Raw genomic sequence first — 19,555 nt, 5'->3', positions numbered from 1 at the left:
AGCAGGCAGAAACATTTTTAATAATTGGACAAATTCATCCATAAAGGTTTCTATCAAACTAAATGAAGCACAAACTGCTTCATGCACATTGTGCTGGTTTCACAGAAAAGTCACTGAAGACCGGAGAGAAAACAAACGCAGGAGAATAAAAAAGAAGGAGATGGAATTGATCATTTTTCTGTTTAGGATCAAGTAACAAATCAGAAGCAAACTTCATTTGCAGAAAACCAGCAGTTTTTTTCGTTCTTTGCGGATTTACGTCAGTTTTTCGTCAGTTAGAAAGAAAATCTGAGTTAAGGAAAGTTTTTCAGGAATGTGGAGACCACAGCTCCAGATTATGTAAAGCAGTAAAACAAATACCGGAGCAGCTTTCACGTCCGGATATTCAGGTGAAGGTGCAAAAATATAAACGTGCTGTTTACCTGTGACCCACTGCCCCGCCCGCCTGTAAAGCTGCAGATAAAAGCTGCAGCTGCTGCAGAGCAGACAGGAGTAGTCATGGACCTGTCCACCAGCCTGATCCTGGTGGTTCTCACCACGGTTCTGCTCTGGCTGCTGAACCGCAGGAACAGCAGGAAGCAGCATTTGCCCCCGGGCCCCCCCGCACTGCCCCTCATAGGAAACCTGCTGCAGCTGGACAAGAAGAGACCCTTCAGGACCATTGTGGAGGTGGGGGAGTGGTGTCTGCACTTTGACCGTGAAGCTTCTCATGTGCATGAAGGAGATGTTCTGAAATGAGTGTTTTTCAGCTCAGTAAGACCCACGGTCCTGTGATGACCATCTACATGGGCTGGCAGAGGGCCGTGGCCCTGGTTGGTTATGATGCGGTCAAAGAGGCTCTGGTGGACCAAGCAGATGACTTTGTGGGGAGAGCGCCGCTGCCGTTTCTCTATAGAGCTACCAGAGGATACGGTGAGGAGCTCCACATGTCCAGACTCTGACCTTTGACCCTCTTACGGTCCAGCAGGTCTCTGAGCTCGACTCTCCTCCTGACAGGGATCGGGATCAGCAACGGGGAACGCTGGCGCCAGCTGCGGCGCTTCGCTCTGACGACGCTGCGGGACTTTGGGATGGGACGGAAAGGGATGGAGCAGTGGATCCAGGAGGAGAGCAGACATATAAGAGCGAAGATAAACACCTTCAAAGGTGAGAGTCGGAGAGGCTCTGGGGGTTTCCTCTCTGTCAGATAATGTAATCTCTGTACTCGACATGCCTTTGAAACTCATTAACATGACTTAACAATCAGGCAGTAGTTTGGACTTTGGAGCTAAAAGAGTTTCCTTTGCATCATGCATTGACCAAATGTCGCACAATTCTGGAAATAACACCTGTTTTTACACATTGGTTCACATTAGTCATTTCAAAGGAATGAATCCCAAAAATCCATGGAGCTCAAAGTTGTGTGACTGTAATTACACTCAGCGGCCACTTTATTAGGCTCACCTATCCAACTGCTCCTCGATGCAAATCTCTAATTAGCCAATCACATGGCAGCAACTCAATGCATTTAGGCATGTAGACATAGCCAAGATGTTCTGCTGCAGTTCAAACCAGCATCAGAATGGAGAAGAAAGCTGATTTAAGGGAACTTGAACATTGTTGTTGGTACCAGACTGGCTGGTCTAAGGATTTCACAAACTGCTGATCTACTGGGATTTTCACCCACAACCATCTCTAAGGTTTACAGAGAATGGTCAGAAAAAGAGGAAATCCAGTGAGTCCCAGTTCTGTGGGCGGAGATGCCTTGTTGATGCCAGAAGTCAGAGGAGAACGGCCGGACTGGTCGCACCTGAAAAACAACAGAAACTCAAAGAACCACTGGTTCCAACCGAGGTCTGCAGAAGAGCATCTCTGAACGCACAACACATCCAACCTGGAGGCAGAAGGACTCCAGTAGCAGAAGACCACACCGGGTACCACTGCTGTCAGCTAAGAACAGGAAACTGAGGCTACAATTCTCACAGACTCACCAAAACTGGACAATAGAAGATTGGAAAAACGTTGTACGGTCTGATAAGTCTGCATTTCTGCTGCCACATTCGGATGGTAGGGTTAGAATTTGGCGTCAACACCATGAAAGCATGGATCCATTCTGCCTTGTATCAATGGTTCAGACTGGTGGTGTCATGGTGTGAGTGATATTTTCTTCGAACACTTTAGGCCCCTTAGCACCAACTGAGCATGGTTACAATGCCACAGGTTACCTGAGTATTGTTGCTGACCATGTCCATTCCTTTATGACTACAGAGTACCATATTCTGATGGCTACTTCCAGCAGAATAAGGCGCTGTGTCATGAAGCTGGAATCCTCTTAGACTGGTTTCTTGAACATGACAATGAGTTCACTGGACTCAAATGGCCTCCACAGTCACCAGATCTCAACCCAGCCGACAAATCTGCAGCAACTGCATGATGCTATTATGTCAACATGGACCAAACTTTCTGAGAAATGTTTCCAGTACCTTGTTGAATCTATGCGACCAAGGATTAAGGAAGTTCTGAAGTCAAAAGGGGGAACCAGGACCTGAAGGTTTGCCTAATAAAGTGGCTGGTGAGTGTTTGTGCCAGTTGGTGGATTAGGGATTTATATCCCAGCTTGGACAGTCATTGGACAAGGCATATTCATCCTTATTTAAAAAGGACGCCAATAAGTTCTTTGAAATAAAACAATTAGTAAATGAATAGCTTCATATATATAATATAATATATATAATGTATATAATAGTTGGTGATTGCATCAAGTTATCAAAACGGGACCGGGACAGAATGGTGAAGATAAGAACAAATTACGTTTGTACTGAAGAGACAAGGTATTTTCTTCATGCTCATAAAGTTGTGAAAATTGTGCCAAATTTACATTTGTGGAGCAGAAAAATGATGCAACAGTTAGAAATGCAGCAGTTTTTCTTTGTTTTGTTCCTGTTGGGAACCCAGTTGTGTGTTTTTCTTGACCTCCTGCAGGAAAACCCTTTGACCCCACATTCATACTGAGCTGCACCGTGTCCAACGTAATCTGCTGCTTGGTTTATGGAGAGCGCTTTAACTATGATGACAAGCAGTTCTTGGAGCTTCTCCAGATAATTTCTGAGGTTCCACGCTTCAACAGCAGCCCCATGGGAGCGGTGGGTGGAGGGATTTCTCCTCTCATAGACTGATGGATGACCTAAGATTTCATCTGAATTTTTCACAGCTTCTTTAAAATACATTGAAAGAGCCAATACTGCTGCTTACTCCTCACAGATGTACAATCTCTTCCCGTGGCTCATGGAGCGTCTTCCAGGTCGTCAGCACACAATCTTTGGCTACATTGAAGACATAAGAAAGTTTGCCAAAAATAAGATCCAAGAACACAAAGACAAGCTGGACCCAAGTTCCCCGAGAGACTTCATTGACTGCTTCCTTCTCCGCATGGATCAGGTTAGAGACCTGAGATTACACGAGACCCGAATTATCTTTAAGCACCACCAGAGTCTAATAGACATTGGTACAGCAATGTCTATTAGTGACAGCAAAGTAAAGTCTATTAGTGACAGCAAAGTAAAGTAAAGTGTCATCTGTATAAGTATGAAATTAATTATTGCTGGTGAGTATGATCATATTTAATTTATATTTGATTATATTGCAAAAAATACAAGGAATCTGGAAAACGTCACCTGCTCTGTCAGTACCAGGTATTTATCTCTGAGTCACACTGGTTGAAGTTTTTTGAAAGATGTCCTGGATCCATTTTAGGTCCGTGAATCAGATCGTTCAAAATTAACCAATTTTGAATCTTAATCGGATCAGCAACCACAAATTATGTCTGTCTCTGTGTGGGCACATTGGCACAACATCCAATCAAATTAAGCCTACATTGGTTTGATCCGACACATCAAACCAATGAAGATGCAGGACAACCAAGAAAGACAATCTGTTAGTCAAAGCACCACTGTTTATTACCTTGTGGTAAAAAAGGTATTAGATTGTCAACAAGGTTGCAGTTTGCAGAACATGCGGTTTGAAGAAAACCTGACAGAGACTCGATAACGATCAACTTTGGTAAATGGTGTCAACTTGTATAGCGCTTTTCTACCTTCTTCGAAGGGCCAAAGCGCTTTACAGTCACAGTCCCATTAACACATTCACACACTGATGGCGGCTCCGCGGCCGAACACTGGTACCAAACTTCCTCTAGAGACACGGTGGGGTTCAGTGTCTTGCCCAAGGACACTTCGACACATGGGTGGGCAAGGCGGGAATCGAACCTGCAATAATCCAATCAGAGGTCGACCACCCTACCACTGCCACACAGCCGCCTGCCCGACAATTGAAGTTGCACAAAGGCCGCTAAGTTCTAAACGAAAGATGACACTACCTATCGGCTAACTTCTAAATGCAGTCAAATAGATAAGACTATAAACTCTCTGTTAATAAAGGTTACATTGTCTGGGTGTGCAGGCAGCCAGCTTGTCGTAATTACAGACTGGCCACAGGTGATTTTGACATTTCCACCGCCTACAAAAAATGACCCATTTGCTGCTGCAGGTAAAGATCTGGGTCTTCTTTTGTTTTCTCTCAACAGGCGAGATGTGAGCATTGACTGCATAAAGGACGCGAGCGATCCGATCATAGCAGGACAGAAACGCAGAAGACAGTCAGGACTGCTGACAGGACCATAAGTAGGGCAGCTGGGGCCATACTTAAGGTCTTTGTCTTGTTTTCAAGTCATATTCAAAACAAAGACAAATTGTTTCCACAGCAAAAATGTTAAACCTAAAACTAAAAATATTAATCGTCTGGGTAACTACACTGAACAAAAATATAAACGCAACACTTTTGTAATTACTCCCATTTTTATGGTATGAACTCAAAGATGTGAAACATTTTCCACATCCACAAAATAACCAGTGCTCTGAAATATTGTTCACAAATCTGTCTAAATCTGTGACAGTGAGCACTTCTCCTTTGCCAAGACAATCCATCCCACTTCACAGGTGTGCCATATCAAGATGCTGATTAGACAGCATGATCATTGCACAGGTGTGCCTTAGACTGGCCACAAGAAAAGGCTACTCTGAAATCTTCAGTTTTGTTTTATTGAGGGGGTCAGGGGACTCAGACAACCAGTCAGTATCTGGTGTGACCACCATTTGCCTCATGAAGTGCGACACATCTCCTTCGCATAAAGTTGATCAGGTTGTCTATTGTGGCCTATGGAATGTTGGTCCACTCTTCTTCAATGGCTGTGCGAAGTTGCTGGATATTGACAGGAACTGGAACACGCTGTCGTATACGCCGATCCAGAGCATCCCAAACATGCTCAATGGGTGACATGTCCGGTGAGTATGCTGGCCGTGCAAGAACTGGGATGTTTTCAGCTTCCAAGAATTGTATATTGTGGTCATTGTGGAAACAAATTCAGGCGTTAAGGGGTTGAAAGTAGTTTGTTCCTAAATGTTGTTGTCTTTTCATTTCAGGAAAAGGACAATCCCACATCTGAGTTCCACTATGAGAACCTGGTTTCTACGGTTCTGAATCTGTTCCTGGCAGGAACAGAAACCACCAGCTCCACCATCAGATACGCTCTGAGTGTGCTGATCAAACACCCCAAAATCCAGGGTATGTTCGCCTGCAGAACTCCGTCACAGGTCACTGCAGCAGAACAGAGAAAGAAGGTTTCTTTGTTCTGCAGAGAAAATGCAGGAGGAGATCGACTCTGTCATCGGGAGAGAACGATGCCCCTCCATGGAGGAAAGGAAGTCCCTCCCCTTCACAGACGCCGTCATCCACGAGGTGCAGCGCTTCATGGACCTCACACCTTTCAGCCTCCCTCACTATTCTCTGAAGGACATTTCATTCAGAGGTTACACCATCCCCAAGGTGCTCCACGTTCCACCAGCTCAGAATGAAGCCAGTTAAACATAAAAACCTAAAACTCTTTGGTTTTTTTAAAGGACACCATGATTTTTCCCATGCTGCACTCTGTGCTTAGAGAAGATAAGCTGTGGTCATCTCCCTGGTCCTTCAACCCCCAAAACTTTCTGGACCAGAACGGAAACTTCAAGAAGAACCCTGGATTTGTGCCGTTTTCTGCAGGTAGAACTCCAGACCGTTGATCCTCTAGAACCTCAGTGTCTTTGTTCCACTAACACTTCTGTGTGCTTGTAGGGAAAAGAGCCTGTGTTGGAGAGTCTCTGGCTCGGATGGAGCTCTTCCTCTTCATCGTGTCTTTCCTGCAGGATTTCACCTTTTCTGCCCCAAATGGCCCCGACAGCATCAACTTGGTTCCAGAGTACAGCAGCCTCGCCAACCTGCCTCGCAGGTACGAGCTCATCGCCACTCCACGCTGAAGGAGCAGGTCCACCCAGGAGCTTCAAGAGTTTGATGACTCATCAAATCAACAAACAGTCTTCAGTTTAGATTTCTACCACTAAGTTCTCCCCATTTCACACACACAGGTTTGCCCGTTTGAAGTATTTAAAGGCAATTTCTATAAACTAACAGGTTATTATTTGTTATCATTCTTTATGACCGCATTTGTAGAACGGGCAAAACAAACCTCTAAATCCTTTGTGCAATAAGATCCTTTCTTGTGTGAATGAGTCATGCCTCATTTGTTGTGTATTAATATGAATCTGAAAACCAAACCAGCTTGAGTAAACATTGAAGTGTCCTTCAAAGTCCCCATCGAAAAAGCGTTTTACTCGACTGTTTCTATGTATTTTGATTGATTCTTGTTGCTTGTTTTACTTCAGAAATACCTTTTATAACGTTCCAAAACATTTAGGAATTTTGATGTTTAAAAAAAACAAAAATAAAAATATTGTACATATTCTTTCTCGGTGAAAGTCTTTCGTTTGAACTTTTATTTTTTTTGGTCTTGATGGAGGGAATGTGACGTTAAGGGCTGGCTGACGCCATGAATAGATAGATTGCAAAATTAATTGCAAGTAATAGAGCTATTGTTTTGAATCAGGTTAAAGTATCTCATAATATGATAAGGGTTGTAATATTATCACATCATCCTGAGGGGAAAATGAATGGAAAAAAAAATATAGACGGTTTTTCGTCCTCCGTGCGTTTCAGAATAGATTTTAAGATTCTTTCAGTGGTTTATAAATGTTTTGATGGTCTTGGGTCTTCTTATTTAAATGATATTCTTTTAAAGTATGAGCCCTGACAGACCTTGAGGTCCTCCGGTGCTGGACATTTAGAACCTATGGTGAGGCTTCGTTCTGCCGTCACGGTCCTCGCCTGAGGAACGGCCTGCCGGAGAACCTCAGGGCCACAGAGACTGTAGAGGTTTTTAAGAAGAGGCTCAAGACCCACCTTTTTAATTTGGCTTTTAGTTGATCTTATTTGCTTATTTGTTCAATTAATTTTAATTTCATTCTATGTATTTAATTTCAATGTATGCATTTAATCTTATTCTCAATTCTATTTTTTTTAATATTCATCTTATGTGTTTCATTTTAGCATCTTATCATGATTTTAGCCCCAATGTTTCTTGTGGGGATCTTTTCTGCCAGGGCTTGCCGGCTTGTTCTGTGGTTTTTGCCACGGTTGTCACCCTTGCTGGGGCAGCTGAGGTTTAACCTTGTAGCCTGACGTCTGTGAATTGAAGCCCTTTGCCGTTCCGGTGTGGGCACTGTAGGGATGTTCCTACCTTCATACCAGGAGCTGACTCCTGGTATGAAGAGATTCATATTTGTGATCTTCACTGGTGTCCATGGATTACATGAAATCTTTCCACCTTTATCCACCTTTGTCATGGTAGGGAGAACACGTCAAAGTAAGGGTGGGGTCATCTAAGATAGCACAATGGTTAATCCACTGTTTTCCTTTCGGGGTCACGGGGTTGCCGGAGCGTGTCCTGGCTACTGTTGGGTGAAGGTGGGGTTCACCCTGGACAGACGGCCAGCCTGTCGCTGGGTACACAATCACTCTCACACAGACTCACACATTAGAGTAACCAATGACCCTATGAAGCATGTTTTTGGAATGTTGGAGGAAGCCGGAGAAAACGCATGCGTGCACGGGGAGAAAATGCAAACTACACTCTGAAGGTCCCAGCCAGGCTTCCAACCAGGGCCTTCTTGCTGTGAGGCGGCACCATGCTGCCCGTCGACCACTCAATTAATCTAAGTGCCTTAGAAACTGCACTGTTTGGAGCAGCACTCCAAACAGCTGATAAAGAATTGTTTCCCTCCAGTTGAGGAATATGCTTTTGTGTCTACACGGCAAGACGACTGTAACAGACTGTTTTCCTGTCTGGATGAGAAGGATCTGTCTCATCTGAAGTTCATCAAAAACTCTGCCGCAAGGACCATGAGCACTAAGAGAAGAGATCCCACCTCCTCTGTCCTCCCGGTTGCTTACTGCTTTCAATCTAAAACAGTAGTGCTGACTTTTAGGGCCCTCCATGGTTACGCTCCTTCACATGTCTGGGATCTGATGGCCCCCTGCAGACCATCATGGTGCACTGAGGTCTGCGGATCAGAACCTGTAAACCGTTCCTCACACACACTTTGAGACCTGAGCAGCAAGATCCTTCCAGGCTGTTTTGCTCCTTAAACTTTGCAATGAGCTCCTGCTGTCCCTAGGTTCCCTGAACTCTTTTAAAACCCAACTGAAAACTTTTTATTGTGCTAAGCAATTTCACTGAAACTGGTTTTATTTGGACTGGAGACGATTGTTTTGTGTGCTTCATCATTTTTTCATCTTGTGAAGCACCTTGTGACTTCTGTCTGCGAAGGGTGCAACATAAATAAATGAAATGTATTTATTTAAACGTTATATGTTTAAGAAAACTCATCACTAATAAAATACCAACAATCTGTGCCATTAACTTATATCAATTCTTAAAGTCAAATACAGCCACCAGCTTTTTCCTTGGTGACTTAAACTTCACTCACACCTGGTTTTGTTTGATTTCTGTTTTTAATTCTGTGTGTTTCAGTCAGACGTTCTCATTTGTAAAATATCTATACCTAACCCAAAGAAATCTTCCAGGAGCTGCAAAAGTGGGTAATCTGAAGATTTTGGTGACGCAGACACGCCCCCCGAGGAATCAGCCAATCACAGCAACACAAGTAGACGCAAGAACCAATCATGACAGCCGCAGCTTTCTGCACACATCCACAAACACGCGCCCCAATGCAGTTTGGGGAAGGTGAATTCTGCTTTTTAAGGTCGACTTTTTCCTATTTTGAAGCTCAAACATACAGCGTTGGCAAACAAACGCTGGAAAAGGATTCCTGCAGGAGGATTTGAGCTTGAAAAATAAGCGCTTTTCTGCAAAGACCTGATTAAAAAAAAAACTTCTGGTTTGGAGATTTAAGGTAGGAATTGTTTTGACCTTAACTTAACATTTATCACAGTTAACTGTCTGTGTTTTCTGCAATAAACCCGGCTTTAGTGATACTTAGAGGCATTTTATTCACATGTGAACATGGGTCCTTAATCTGATTAGACACTAATCAAACCAGGAATCTACATTTGTTCCTTTAAATACCAATTAATTATTATGAACCATTATTTATAATCTGACAATTGATAAATGTTATTAACTTGAAATACTGGTTTGTCTCAAATATCGTAGCATTTTCAAAAAGAAAGTATTTTTCCTGATATAAAAACTAGAAAGTATGCAACTATTTTAAAACTTCCAATTTATTCAGAGCCTTAAAAGCTGCTTGTTGTTTTGGTAAAATGCTTGATCATCGTCCCCCCCCCCCTCTCCCCTCTCCTCATATTCAGGTGAAGGTGCACAAATATAAACGTGCTGTTTACCTGTGACCCACTGCCCCGCCCGCCTGTAAAGCTGCAGATAAAAGCTGCAGCAGCTGCAGAGCAGACAGGAGTAGTCATGGACCTGTCCACCAGCCTGATCCTGGTGGTTCTCACCACGGTTCTGCTCTGGCTGCTGAACCGCAGGAACAGCAGGAAGCAGCGTTTGCCCCCGGGCCCCCCCGCACTGCCCCTCATAGGAAACCTGCTGCAGCTGGACAAGAAGAGACCCTTCAGGACCATTGTGGAGGTGGGGGTGGTGGTGTCTGCACTTTGACCGTGAAGCTTCTCATGTGCATGAAGGAGATGTTCTGAAATGAGTGTTTTTCAGCTCAGTAAGACCTACGGTCCTGTGATGACCATCTACATGGGCTGGCAGAGGGCCGTGGCCCTGGTTGGTTATGATGCGGTCAAAGAGGCTCTGGTGGACCAAGCAGATGACTTTGTGGGGAGAGCGCCGCTGCCGTTTCTCTATAGAGCTACCAGAGGATACGGTGAGGAGCTCCACATGTCCAGACTCTGACCTTTGACCCTCTTACGGTCCAGCAGGTCTCTGAGCTCGACTCTCCTCCTGACAGGGATCGGGATCAGCAACGGGGAACGCTGGCGCCAGCTGCGGCGCTTCGCTCTGACGACGCTTCGGGACTTTGGGATGGGACGGAAAGGGATGGAGCAGTGGATCCAGGAGGAGAGCAGACATATAAGAGCGCACATAAACTCATTAAAGGGTGAGAGTCGGAGAATTTCTTTGGGCTTTTGTCTACTGCATTTTTGGATCCTAATTTAAACGCAGGGGTTGAAGTAGGGGTATGACGATAACCACATCACCCCACTTTGTGTTTTTTTAATTCTTTTTTTTTTTTAAGTTCTGCATATGGTGCGTGATTGGAACTATAATAAGCACATTAAACACATTCATCTTTGCTGATAATGTACTTCTTCTGCTAGTCCTGTCACAACATCTATGTATGTAGACTGTCAGCGGAACTCACTTCCTCTTCCGGTATTTCAAACACTACTGCGCATGTGCGAATGATTTATTCCGACTGAAAGTGTGACCCCATGTGAACGTTTGTTCTAATTGGAAAAAGTTTTTCTGGACTCATGTACACGGTTGAATTTTAATCCGACCATTGATCAAATTGAGATCGAGATATGTTGCAGCATGTAACCGCGGCTTATGGTGTCGACTAGCAGCGTGGCGGGGGCGTGGCATCACGATGGTGTCTCTCCATCATGGTGTCAGTCAGCCATCACCATGGACAATGGAATCAACCCTAAGCCTCTCCAGCTTACTAAAGCTGTGAAAATGGTTCCAGACACAGACAGAATGCAGCAGATCGACTCTGTTTTGAACCCATTTGTGTTTCTCTTGACCTCCTGCAGGAAAACCCTTTGACCCCACATTCTTGCTGAGCTGCGCCGTGTCCAACGTGATCTGCTGCTTGGTCTATGGAGAGCGCTTCAACTATGACGACAAGCAGTTCTTGGAGCTTCTTAAAATGATATCGGAGATTTTGGGCTTCAACGGCGGCCCCAAGGGAGCGGTGGGTGGAAGGTTCCCTTCCAAAGACGAATGCATGACCTTTGATTTCATCAGAAGGATTCACCGCTTCTATTAAATATAGTTAAATAGCCCGTTCTGCTGCTTCCTCCTCACAGATGTACAACCTCTTCCCGTGGCTCATGGAGCGTCTTCCAGGCCATCAGCACACTATCTTCGGCTACATTGAGGACATAAGAAATTTTGCCAAGAAGAAGATCCAGGAGCACAAAGACACGCTGGACCCGAGCTCTCCGAGAGACTTCATCGACTGCTTCCTCCTCCGCATGGATCAGGTTAGAGACTTTAATCCAAGAGATTAGACTGAACCCCTGTCCTTTAAAAGAAACATTTATGGTACTTTCTTTAAAGGACCTATACCATGCAAAATAATTTTTTTGGAGCTTTTAAGTGTATTATAATGTTCATTCCTCACAAAAACAACCCCAAAGTGGTATTTTGATCCATTCAAGCATTTCTGAGTTTTCCTCTAAAAACCTGCCACTGAGCACCAGCCTCTCCCATTTCACCAAAACGAGTGGGTTCTCACATTGTGACATCACAAAGTGAAGAACAGCCCCTTCAAGGAAGAGTCTGTGCTGCCAGCACCGCCCACAGACTAACACACACCCACTTTCTCTGTGGAGCTAGCGGTGATCGGCTAAATCCCAGAGATTAGACCGAACCCCAGTCCTTTTGAAAGTAACATTAATGGTTGTTTGCATTTGTGGAGGGGAGATTAGATCAGTGTTTCCCAACCACTGTCCTGCAGTTTTTCAATCCAACACACCTGCCCTTGATGACTGTCATTGTCAGGCCTCTGCAGGGCCTGATGATTAAATTAAGAACATTACAGTTACTCCAGTCAGTAAAATCATTGATCGTTCTGTACTCCTCTTCATCGTTCTCCTTCCCACAAGCCACCACTGCTCTGTCAGCAAAGTGCTTTTGTGCGTGGCATGATGGAGACCTGTATGAGCATAAAAAGTGAATAGAAATGGAGATAACGCTGTACCCTGAGGAGCTCCAATGTTCGCTATCACAGTGTCTGACGTTGTGGCCCCCAGCCTGACATGAAATGGTTCTCAATCCATGAAACGAGAACAGGATCCACGCCCCATTTCTCAAGATTCCCACTCATTATTGTCAGTTGGATGGTATTGAACACGCATGAGAAATAAAACAAAAAAAAGGTACCTTGTAGATGTCTCCCCCATGATCGTCCTAAAAAGACGTAATACGATGCAGCATGTAGAGAATTGCATCCTCCACCTCTATACTGTCCCGACAGGCAAACTGAGACGGGTCCAGTGCCTGGTAAACCTCCCAGAGCCCTTGGGTCCTCAGGCATGGGCCTGCTGAAGGGTCAGAACAAAAAACCCCGGCGAGGCCTCATTTAGAAACTACAGGCCTCATCTGTGGAACAGATTGCCTGAGGATGAGGGCCTCTTCCACTGTCGAGGTTTTTAAAAAGAACTGAAAGAAGCACCCGTTTAACTCAGCTTTTAATTAGATCTCATTTCATAGCTTTTCTTTTTTTACTGTTATGTTTTATGATGTTTTATCACATATTTGTATAATCTAGAATTTTTACTGTATTTTAGGATATTTTATGACATACTTTAATTTCTTTTAGACAAGTTAGACTGTTTACAAGTGTTTTCTCCCCCTTAGCTGGGGGGTTTGTCTATGCTGACACCCCGGCCAGCAGGAGGACAGGGTGGACAGCGTCTTCTGGGTTCTCTCTTCCAGCTTTGTTCTTTAGTCATTTCTCTTTTACTTGTGTTTGTTTTTGTCTATTTGATTGCATGAATGGGGATTGGTGTTTTCTTCCTTCTTGTTTGTTTTATGTACAGCACCTTGAGCTGTTTTTTTTTTTTACACGAAAGCTGCTATAGAAATCAAATGAATTTGAATTTTGAAGGTGGTGGCGGTGTGGCGAGAGGAGCCGTAATGTCCGCCTCTCAATGGTCTTCATAATGGCAGAAGTGAGAACCAGAGTGCAGTGTTTGGCGCTCTCACCTCACACTGAAAAGGCCCCGGTCCACATCCTGGTTGGGACCCTTCTGTGTGGCGTTTGCATGTTCTCCTCGAGCATGTGTGGGTTTTCTCCAAGCACTCCGGCATCCTCCCACGCTCCAAAACATGCCGCATAGGGTGACTCTAAACTGCCCCAGGTGTGAAAGTGTGTGAATGTGAAAGACTGGCGACTTCTCCAGGGTGTATGTTGCTTCTGCCCAACGGCATTAAGCGTTTGATTGACAGATTCCCTGCTTTCAGAGGAAGGGGTGTGGTTTTCTAACATGCTCACTCCTGATTGGTAAGATTGGTTGCCAAGGAAATGTAGACTCAGACCGCCTTGGACCAATCACTGCCTATTAACAGTTTCTGGTTCCAACATGGCGACTGAGTTGACTTCATTTTGTTGGAACCATAAGCAAGTCATTTTCTATGACGTGACGTGATGATGACGGTGACGTCACGCTCACTCGGTCCAGTTCTCTATACGGTCAATGGGTGTCAGGACACGGTGCGACAGCCTAACCATAATCATAATTGTTAGAATAAATTTGTACATAAGTTATCCCATATTTACTCTGAACTTTCTAACTGTAAAAAGTGTATTGCTTGTCTGCGAGAAACGGCCCTGAAACCGCGGGAGCTGACTGTTTACCTTTGATCTGCAGAAATGGCCCTAATATCCTGGGGTTAACAAAGCAATCTCCAGGGAACAGATGTCTCTCTGTTTTACGAACTATTGACTGAGTGTGTGTGTGTTTACAACCACCTCCTTGTAAAGTAGGTCTCACATGCTGTATGGAGGGAAACACCCTGATATTGAATAAATCTGAGGAGGCAGACCTTTGTAAACTCAGAGCAAACGGAGAAATGCGTGAGTATGTTCCTGTCTGCTCTCCTCGAGAAAAGATTTAAAGTGAGTCTGTGTCCTTTCTTCCAGCTCAAATATAGTTGAGAAGTGTTGGTTTAGTTTAGACCCAACGATAATCATGACTGTGTGCAACTTTCATGCTATACTTGCCATATGCCCAACAATGGAACATTCCATTCCTTCTTTGCCAAAGTCCAGATTTTTGAACTTTCGCTGAAACACCACAGATAAAACGCAAAACGCACTGTAACTTCCTAACATTCATGTCTTCTTCCCCAATTCTACACTCAAACTTTTTATCAGCCGTCAGCTGTCTTGTGACAGCGGCAACAGTTGAACTTTTTTTTTTCATTTCAGGAAAAGGACAATCCCACATCTGAGTTCCACTATGAGAACCTGGTTTCTACGGTTCTGAATCTGTTCCTGGCAGGAACAGAAACCACCAGCTCCACCATCAGATACGCTCTGAGTGTGCTGATCAAACACCCCAAAATCCAGGGTATGTTCTCCTGCAGAACTCCGTCACAGGTCACTGCAGCAGAACAGAGGAAGAAGGTTTCTTTGTTCTGCAGAGAAAATGCAGGAGGAGATCGACTCTGTCATCGGGAGAGAACGATGCCCCTCCATGGAGGAAAGGAAGTCCCTCCCCTTCACAGACGCCGTCATCCACGAGGTGCAGCGATTCATGGACCTCACACCTTTCAGCCTCCCTCACTATTCTCTGAAGGACATTTCATTCAGAGGTTACACCATCCCCAAGGTGCTCCACGTTCCACCAGCTCAGAATGAAGCCAGTTAAACATAAAAACCTAAAACTCTTTGGTTTTTTAAAGGACACCATGATTTTTCCCATGCTGCACTCTGTGCTTAGAGAAGATAAGCTGTGGTCATCTCCCTGGTCCTTCAACCCCCAAAACTTTCTGGACCAGAACGGAAACTTCAAGAAGAACCCTGGATTTGTGCCGTTTTCTGCAGGTAGAGCTCCAGACCGTTGATCCTGCAGAACCTCAGTGTGTTTGTTCCACTAACACTTCTGTGTGCTTGTAGGGAAAAGAGCCTGTGTTGGAGAGTCTCTGGCTCGGATGGAGCTCTTCCTCTTCATCGTGTCTTTCCTGCAGGATTTCACCTTTTCTGCCCCAAATGGCCCCGACAGCATCAACTTGGTTCCAGAGTACAGCGGCCTCGCCAACCTGCCTCGCAGGTACGAGCTCATCGCCACTCCACGCTGAAGGAGCAGGTCCACCCAGGAGCTTCATTCTTGTAAATGGAGAACATTACTTAAGCTGTAATCAAACATGGAGGACACCTCCCACCTGCTGCTCCAGACCTGAGCCCTACCAGTGCAGGGAGGAGCAGCATGTTTAGTTGAGAAGTTTCAATATTCATGCTAAAATCCATGGAAAATTTGTGATTATAATGATTGGTGTAATTTAGAAAATCTGTTTACATTCATTTTTTCATTCTATTTTATGCAGTCTGATTAAGGTACTTGATTAAATACATTTTTCCTCTATAAAAAGAATTCCTTAATAAATAAAAAAAACCTCCTCTTTTCAAATTGTTTCTGGTGGCCTTATTGAAATGGCGACTTGTCGTATTTCGGGCAGGCACTCTGCAGTGTTTTACAGGTTACTACCCTAGGGCGGCCAGTCAATTAACTCACCTGCTAGCGTCCTATTTAAGCCCAGGTGCGCAGTTGTTCATTCTCTTTCTTACTTTCAGCGCTCATTCTTCGCCGTTCTCCGTGCCTGCGGGTCTCCTTCTCTTTCGGCGTCTTGCTGCATTCCCCCCGTCCTTCGGATGATCCCCATTTTTCGCGTCTGCTCTCCTTTTGCGGCGATTCAGCGGGCGGATGACGGCGCCCAGCGCGTTCGTGTTGCCGCGGTCGCATGCATATCCAGGGGGTGTGCTTTCCGCGGTGTTCGGGTTGTCCGTGGCGCCCGATCAGGAGCTGTCCGGGTCTTCTCGTCTGCCGTGGTCAGCAGAATTTCTTTTTTTTAATTTTTATTTTTTTTTTATTTTTAATTTTTTTTTTTTTTCTAACTTGTCCTGTCCAACAGCTGGGCAGACAGATGAGAGCTGAAGGCCTCTTGTGTTGAACATATTTTACTTTTACAACAGGGGTTATGAATCTTCTGACAAACCAGAGGTATGTCTGAATAAACCCCTTTTGTAATCGAGGCCAGACTTTATTCATTTTAATTATTTTTTAAATTCTTTTGTGTTGGACCGGTCGGAAAAGGAAAGAAGGGAATAAGAGAGAGGGATGTTAGAAAGAGGGGGATAAGAGGGTGATCAAAAGAGGGGGGAAGGGGGTAAAACCATGAAGCAGCATAAAGCAACAAGCTACTGGATGTTTATCATTACGGTAAGGTACAGATAGAATACAAATCTCAAAGGGGCGGGGCCTGTCCACACACACACTCAAATGTTATAAACCCACCTGTTAGCTGCAAAAATGACCACATGTCAACATGTACACAACACAGATAGTGTTCACACACGCATACTTATGCCTACTAGCCAACTAGTGCGAGATATTTCATTTTTCACGCAGCTAACACCTGTGCTCAGTTGAGTGTTTATGTTCTTCTAAAATGGATGGTGGAATGTGGGAAGAAGGAGGGGGGGCAACCAGCCACACCCAACGCCCCACGGCAGCAGGCAGAAAACAACTGCCCCCCGGGCGCCCACGCCCACCACCCAGGCCAGGGCCAGCAGGGCCGCCACGAAACCCCCAGAGCCAGAGAGCAGGGAGGCATGGGGGGAAAGAGAGCGCCGCCCCAGCCCAACCAGGAGAGCAGCCCCCCCGCAGTGCCAAGAGGGCCCAACGCCGGGCCCCACCCCAGAGGGGTGCCCACAGCCCCAGACGAGCACACCATCACCACCCAGGTGGTCCGGGCATCCCCCCGCCCCAACCCCAGGTACGAGCCAGGACCCCCCAAAGGGAGACCCGCTCCGCGCTCCAGGCAGCCACCCACCAGGGCCACAGATGGTCCAGAAAGGTGCAAGACAGGGGCCAGCTGCCCCCGTCCAGGAGGGGGGCACCCCAGAGAGAAGGGGGGCCCACAAGGGTTGTTCTAGACATGGCCCGACCAAGCTCGGCCACAGATGGAAATTGGCAAGGCCCAGCACCCGGTGGCAAGGACCAGAGGCCACCCCGCAGGGACACGGACACCCCCGCCTCAGGTGTGATATGATCCCCGGTTTCTGGGCTTGCCAGAAAGTTCAGGGATCCCTCTCCCTGCGCGGGAAGAGCACCGCCGGGCCCAGGAAACCGGCACCCAGGGGACACGGCCGCCGTTACCAAGGGCCCCGCACGCCCCACCAGGGACGGGGCAGAGGACAGATAGTCCAAGGTCCCACCTTCCTTGCGACATGACTGTGTGCGTGTGTGTTAGTGAGGGTGTGTGTGTGCGTGTGTGTGTGTTTAGGTTTGAATGTATATTTTGAGGCTTAAAGGGTGTGTGCACTAAGGGAGGTGCAGTTAAAATTGGCGGGTAGGGCACTGAGGGGACATCTCCTGATTACTCACAGTGATGTCCCATCACCCTCCCCACCAAGGGGCCCTAAATATCTAAGGTGCAGTAAAATTTGGCGGGTAGGGTGCTAAGAGGACATCTGCTGCTTGCTGGCAGTGATGTCCAAGCACCCCCCCTACCAAGGGCCCTACATGTCTAAGGTGCAAATAAAACCGAGAGAGGGGGGGCCCACTCCATACAGCATCCATGGGAGGGGGACCACTGCCAAGTAGCCCCCCCCCCAAGGCTCAACGCTGGCTAAATCCCCCCCACCCCCTCACCCTAATATGATATTATATGAGGAAGGGGGTAAGTTGGGGACAGCTGGTAGACTGTCACCGGGTGGTCAAACAGGCGTCCCCCAGCCCCCTCCCAAGCAACGCGCCCAGGACCCCCAGCCCCGGGGCCCCATCCGCGAGGCGCAGACGCCCCAGGCCCAGCACCACCCACCCCACACAGAAAGGGAGGAGCCAGAAAGCACCGCCCCCCCGGAGCAAGCCCAGGCCCCCACCCCCAAGCGCCGGCCCTGGGAGAGCTCTGGTCAGACCTTGACGGGACCGAGGCCGCCAACCGACCCGCCAAACCCCCAAGGACCCATAATGATAGTGGGACCCCCCCCCCCACAGGACGGGGCCGACAAGTCAGCAGAATTTCTACGGTGAGCGGCATGGGGTTCTTTTCCCGTGTTGTTTTTCTAAGGCTTCCTGCTTCCTGTTTACTCGGTAATCGGTGACGTCACGCCCCTAAGGACCCTGGGAATTGCAGTTTTTGACTCATGGTCCACTTCAGGGTGCACTTCTGATTCTGTTTCTGCTATGTAGTTCTGCATCGTCCGGTTATTGTTTCAGGGGTTGTGGGGTCTTTTCTGTGGTTGTGAAGGCCGGCGGTCCTCGTCTGGACTGGTTTCTCATGCTGGCTGAATTTGTTGTGGCTTTTGGCATTTTCTCTGCTGCTGTTTTGTTGGGAGCTGAATGTGAATTTTGACTATCTTTAATTTGATGCTGGATTTATTATAATGGCGGTTCTTCTGTTTATTTTCTTCGTTGTTGTGGCTGCTGGTCAGCATGTGAATTAGTCTCTCTTGGACCCGTCTCTCCTCTGTGGACAATTTCCCTATGATTGGTCTCTTTTATGCAGCGTCTATGGCTCATTTTGATTCACTCGGCAATCCTCGTTCGTTGCCCCGCACGTTCTGCATCTGGTTCTGCTCTGCCTTCCTTTCCCTGCTCTGTGTACCCCAGTGGGTCCTGCCCTGGCTTCGGGGACTTGCGTCGGCCGCATTAGTGAGTGTGTCAGTCTCGTCGCGGCCTTGTTTTCTCGACTGGACAGTTAATTTGTTATTTTCTCTTGTTTGGTTTGGAGGTTTGTGGGGGCTATGTGATGGATTCTTCCAAGGCATCGTTTTCAAATCTGCCGCTGAGGGTGGCCCCTAGGAAGTGTTCAGGTTGATGTGACTTGCTCTGGACCTGTTAGCGCCTCGCAGTTCATCTTTCTGGGCATCAGTGGCCTAGTTCCTCATGCGCCTTCAGGATTAGTATATATTTTCTTCAGCTGCCCATGCTGTCTTCGCGATTTTATCAACTTTTCTTTTCTTGGGTTAAAACTGGTTTGTCTTAAATCAGTCTTTTAACCCGGTGCTGCTTTCAAAAGGATCTAAAGTTTTTGTTTTCAGAAAGACCTGTTAATAATTACCCAATGTAAAGGTTTTGTTTCTGATATAAAAAGTACACCTTCTCCTCAGTTTGGACTCAGTAGAAAATAAAATCAAAACCAGCTTGATGTTGTTTTGGTATAATGATTGACCAGCCGCCCCCCTCCACTTGATATTCCGGT

The 19,555-nt window shown here is 46.2% G+C and overlaps 2 protein-coding genes across 2 annotated transcripts; both read left to right on the top strand.

The window, feature by feature from the left end:
* The first annotated feature begins 390 nt into the window (after positions 1-390).
* Positions 391-6,811, top strand: LOC101156755 (cytochrome P450 2F3-like). The gene is made up of 9 exons (XM_004075218.5): positions 391-669; positions 750-912; positions 997-1,146; positions 2,962-3,122; positions 3,241-3,417; positions 5,457-5,598; positions 5,672-5,859; positions 5,934-6,075; positions 6,148-6,811. The coding sequence occupies exons 1-9, from the start codon at positions 499-501 to the stop codon at positions 6,327-6,329; spliced, it is 1,476 nt and encodes a 491-aa protein (XP_004075266.2). The 5' UTR covers positions 391-498; the 3' UTR covers positions 6,330-6,811.
* Positions 6,812-9,024: 2,213 nt separating this feature from the next.
* On the top strand, positions 9,025-15,759 carry LOC111948423 (cytochrome P450 2F3-like). Its single transcript, XM_023961465.2, has 10 exons — positions 9,025-9,320; positions 9,739-10,018; positions 10,100-10,262; positions 10,347-10,496; positions 11,155-11,315; positions 11,431-11,607; positions 14,559-14,700; positions 14,774-14,961; positions 15,035-15,176; positions 15,249-15,759. Exons 2-10 carry the CDS (start codon positions 9,848-9,850, stop codon positions 15,428-15,430), a joined length of 1,476 nt encoding a protein of 491 aa, XP_023817233.1. The 5' UTR covers positions 9,025-9,320; positions 9,739-9,847; the 3' UTR covers positions 15,431-15,759.
* Positions 15,760-19,555: the final 3,796 nt, after the last annotated feature.

This window comes from Oryzias latipes, chromosome 13, assembly GCF_053564925.1.
Source record: "Oryzias latipes strain Hd-rR chromosome 13, Olatipes_Hd-rR_3.1".
In the NCBI taxonomy this organism is placed as follows: domain Eukaryota; kingdom Metazoa; phylum Chordata; class Actinopteri; order Beloniformes; family Adrianichthyidae; genus Oryzias; species Oryzias latipes.
Note: the sequence above shows the minus strand (reverse complement) of the source record. Positions and strands in the feature narration are given on the sequence as shown.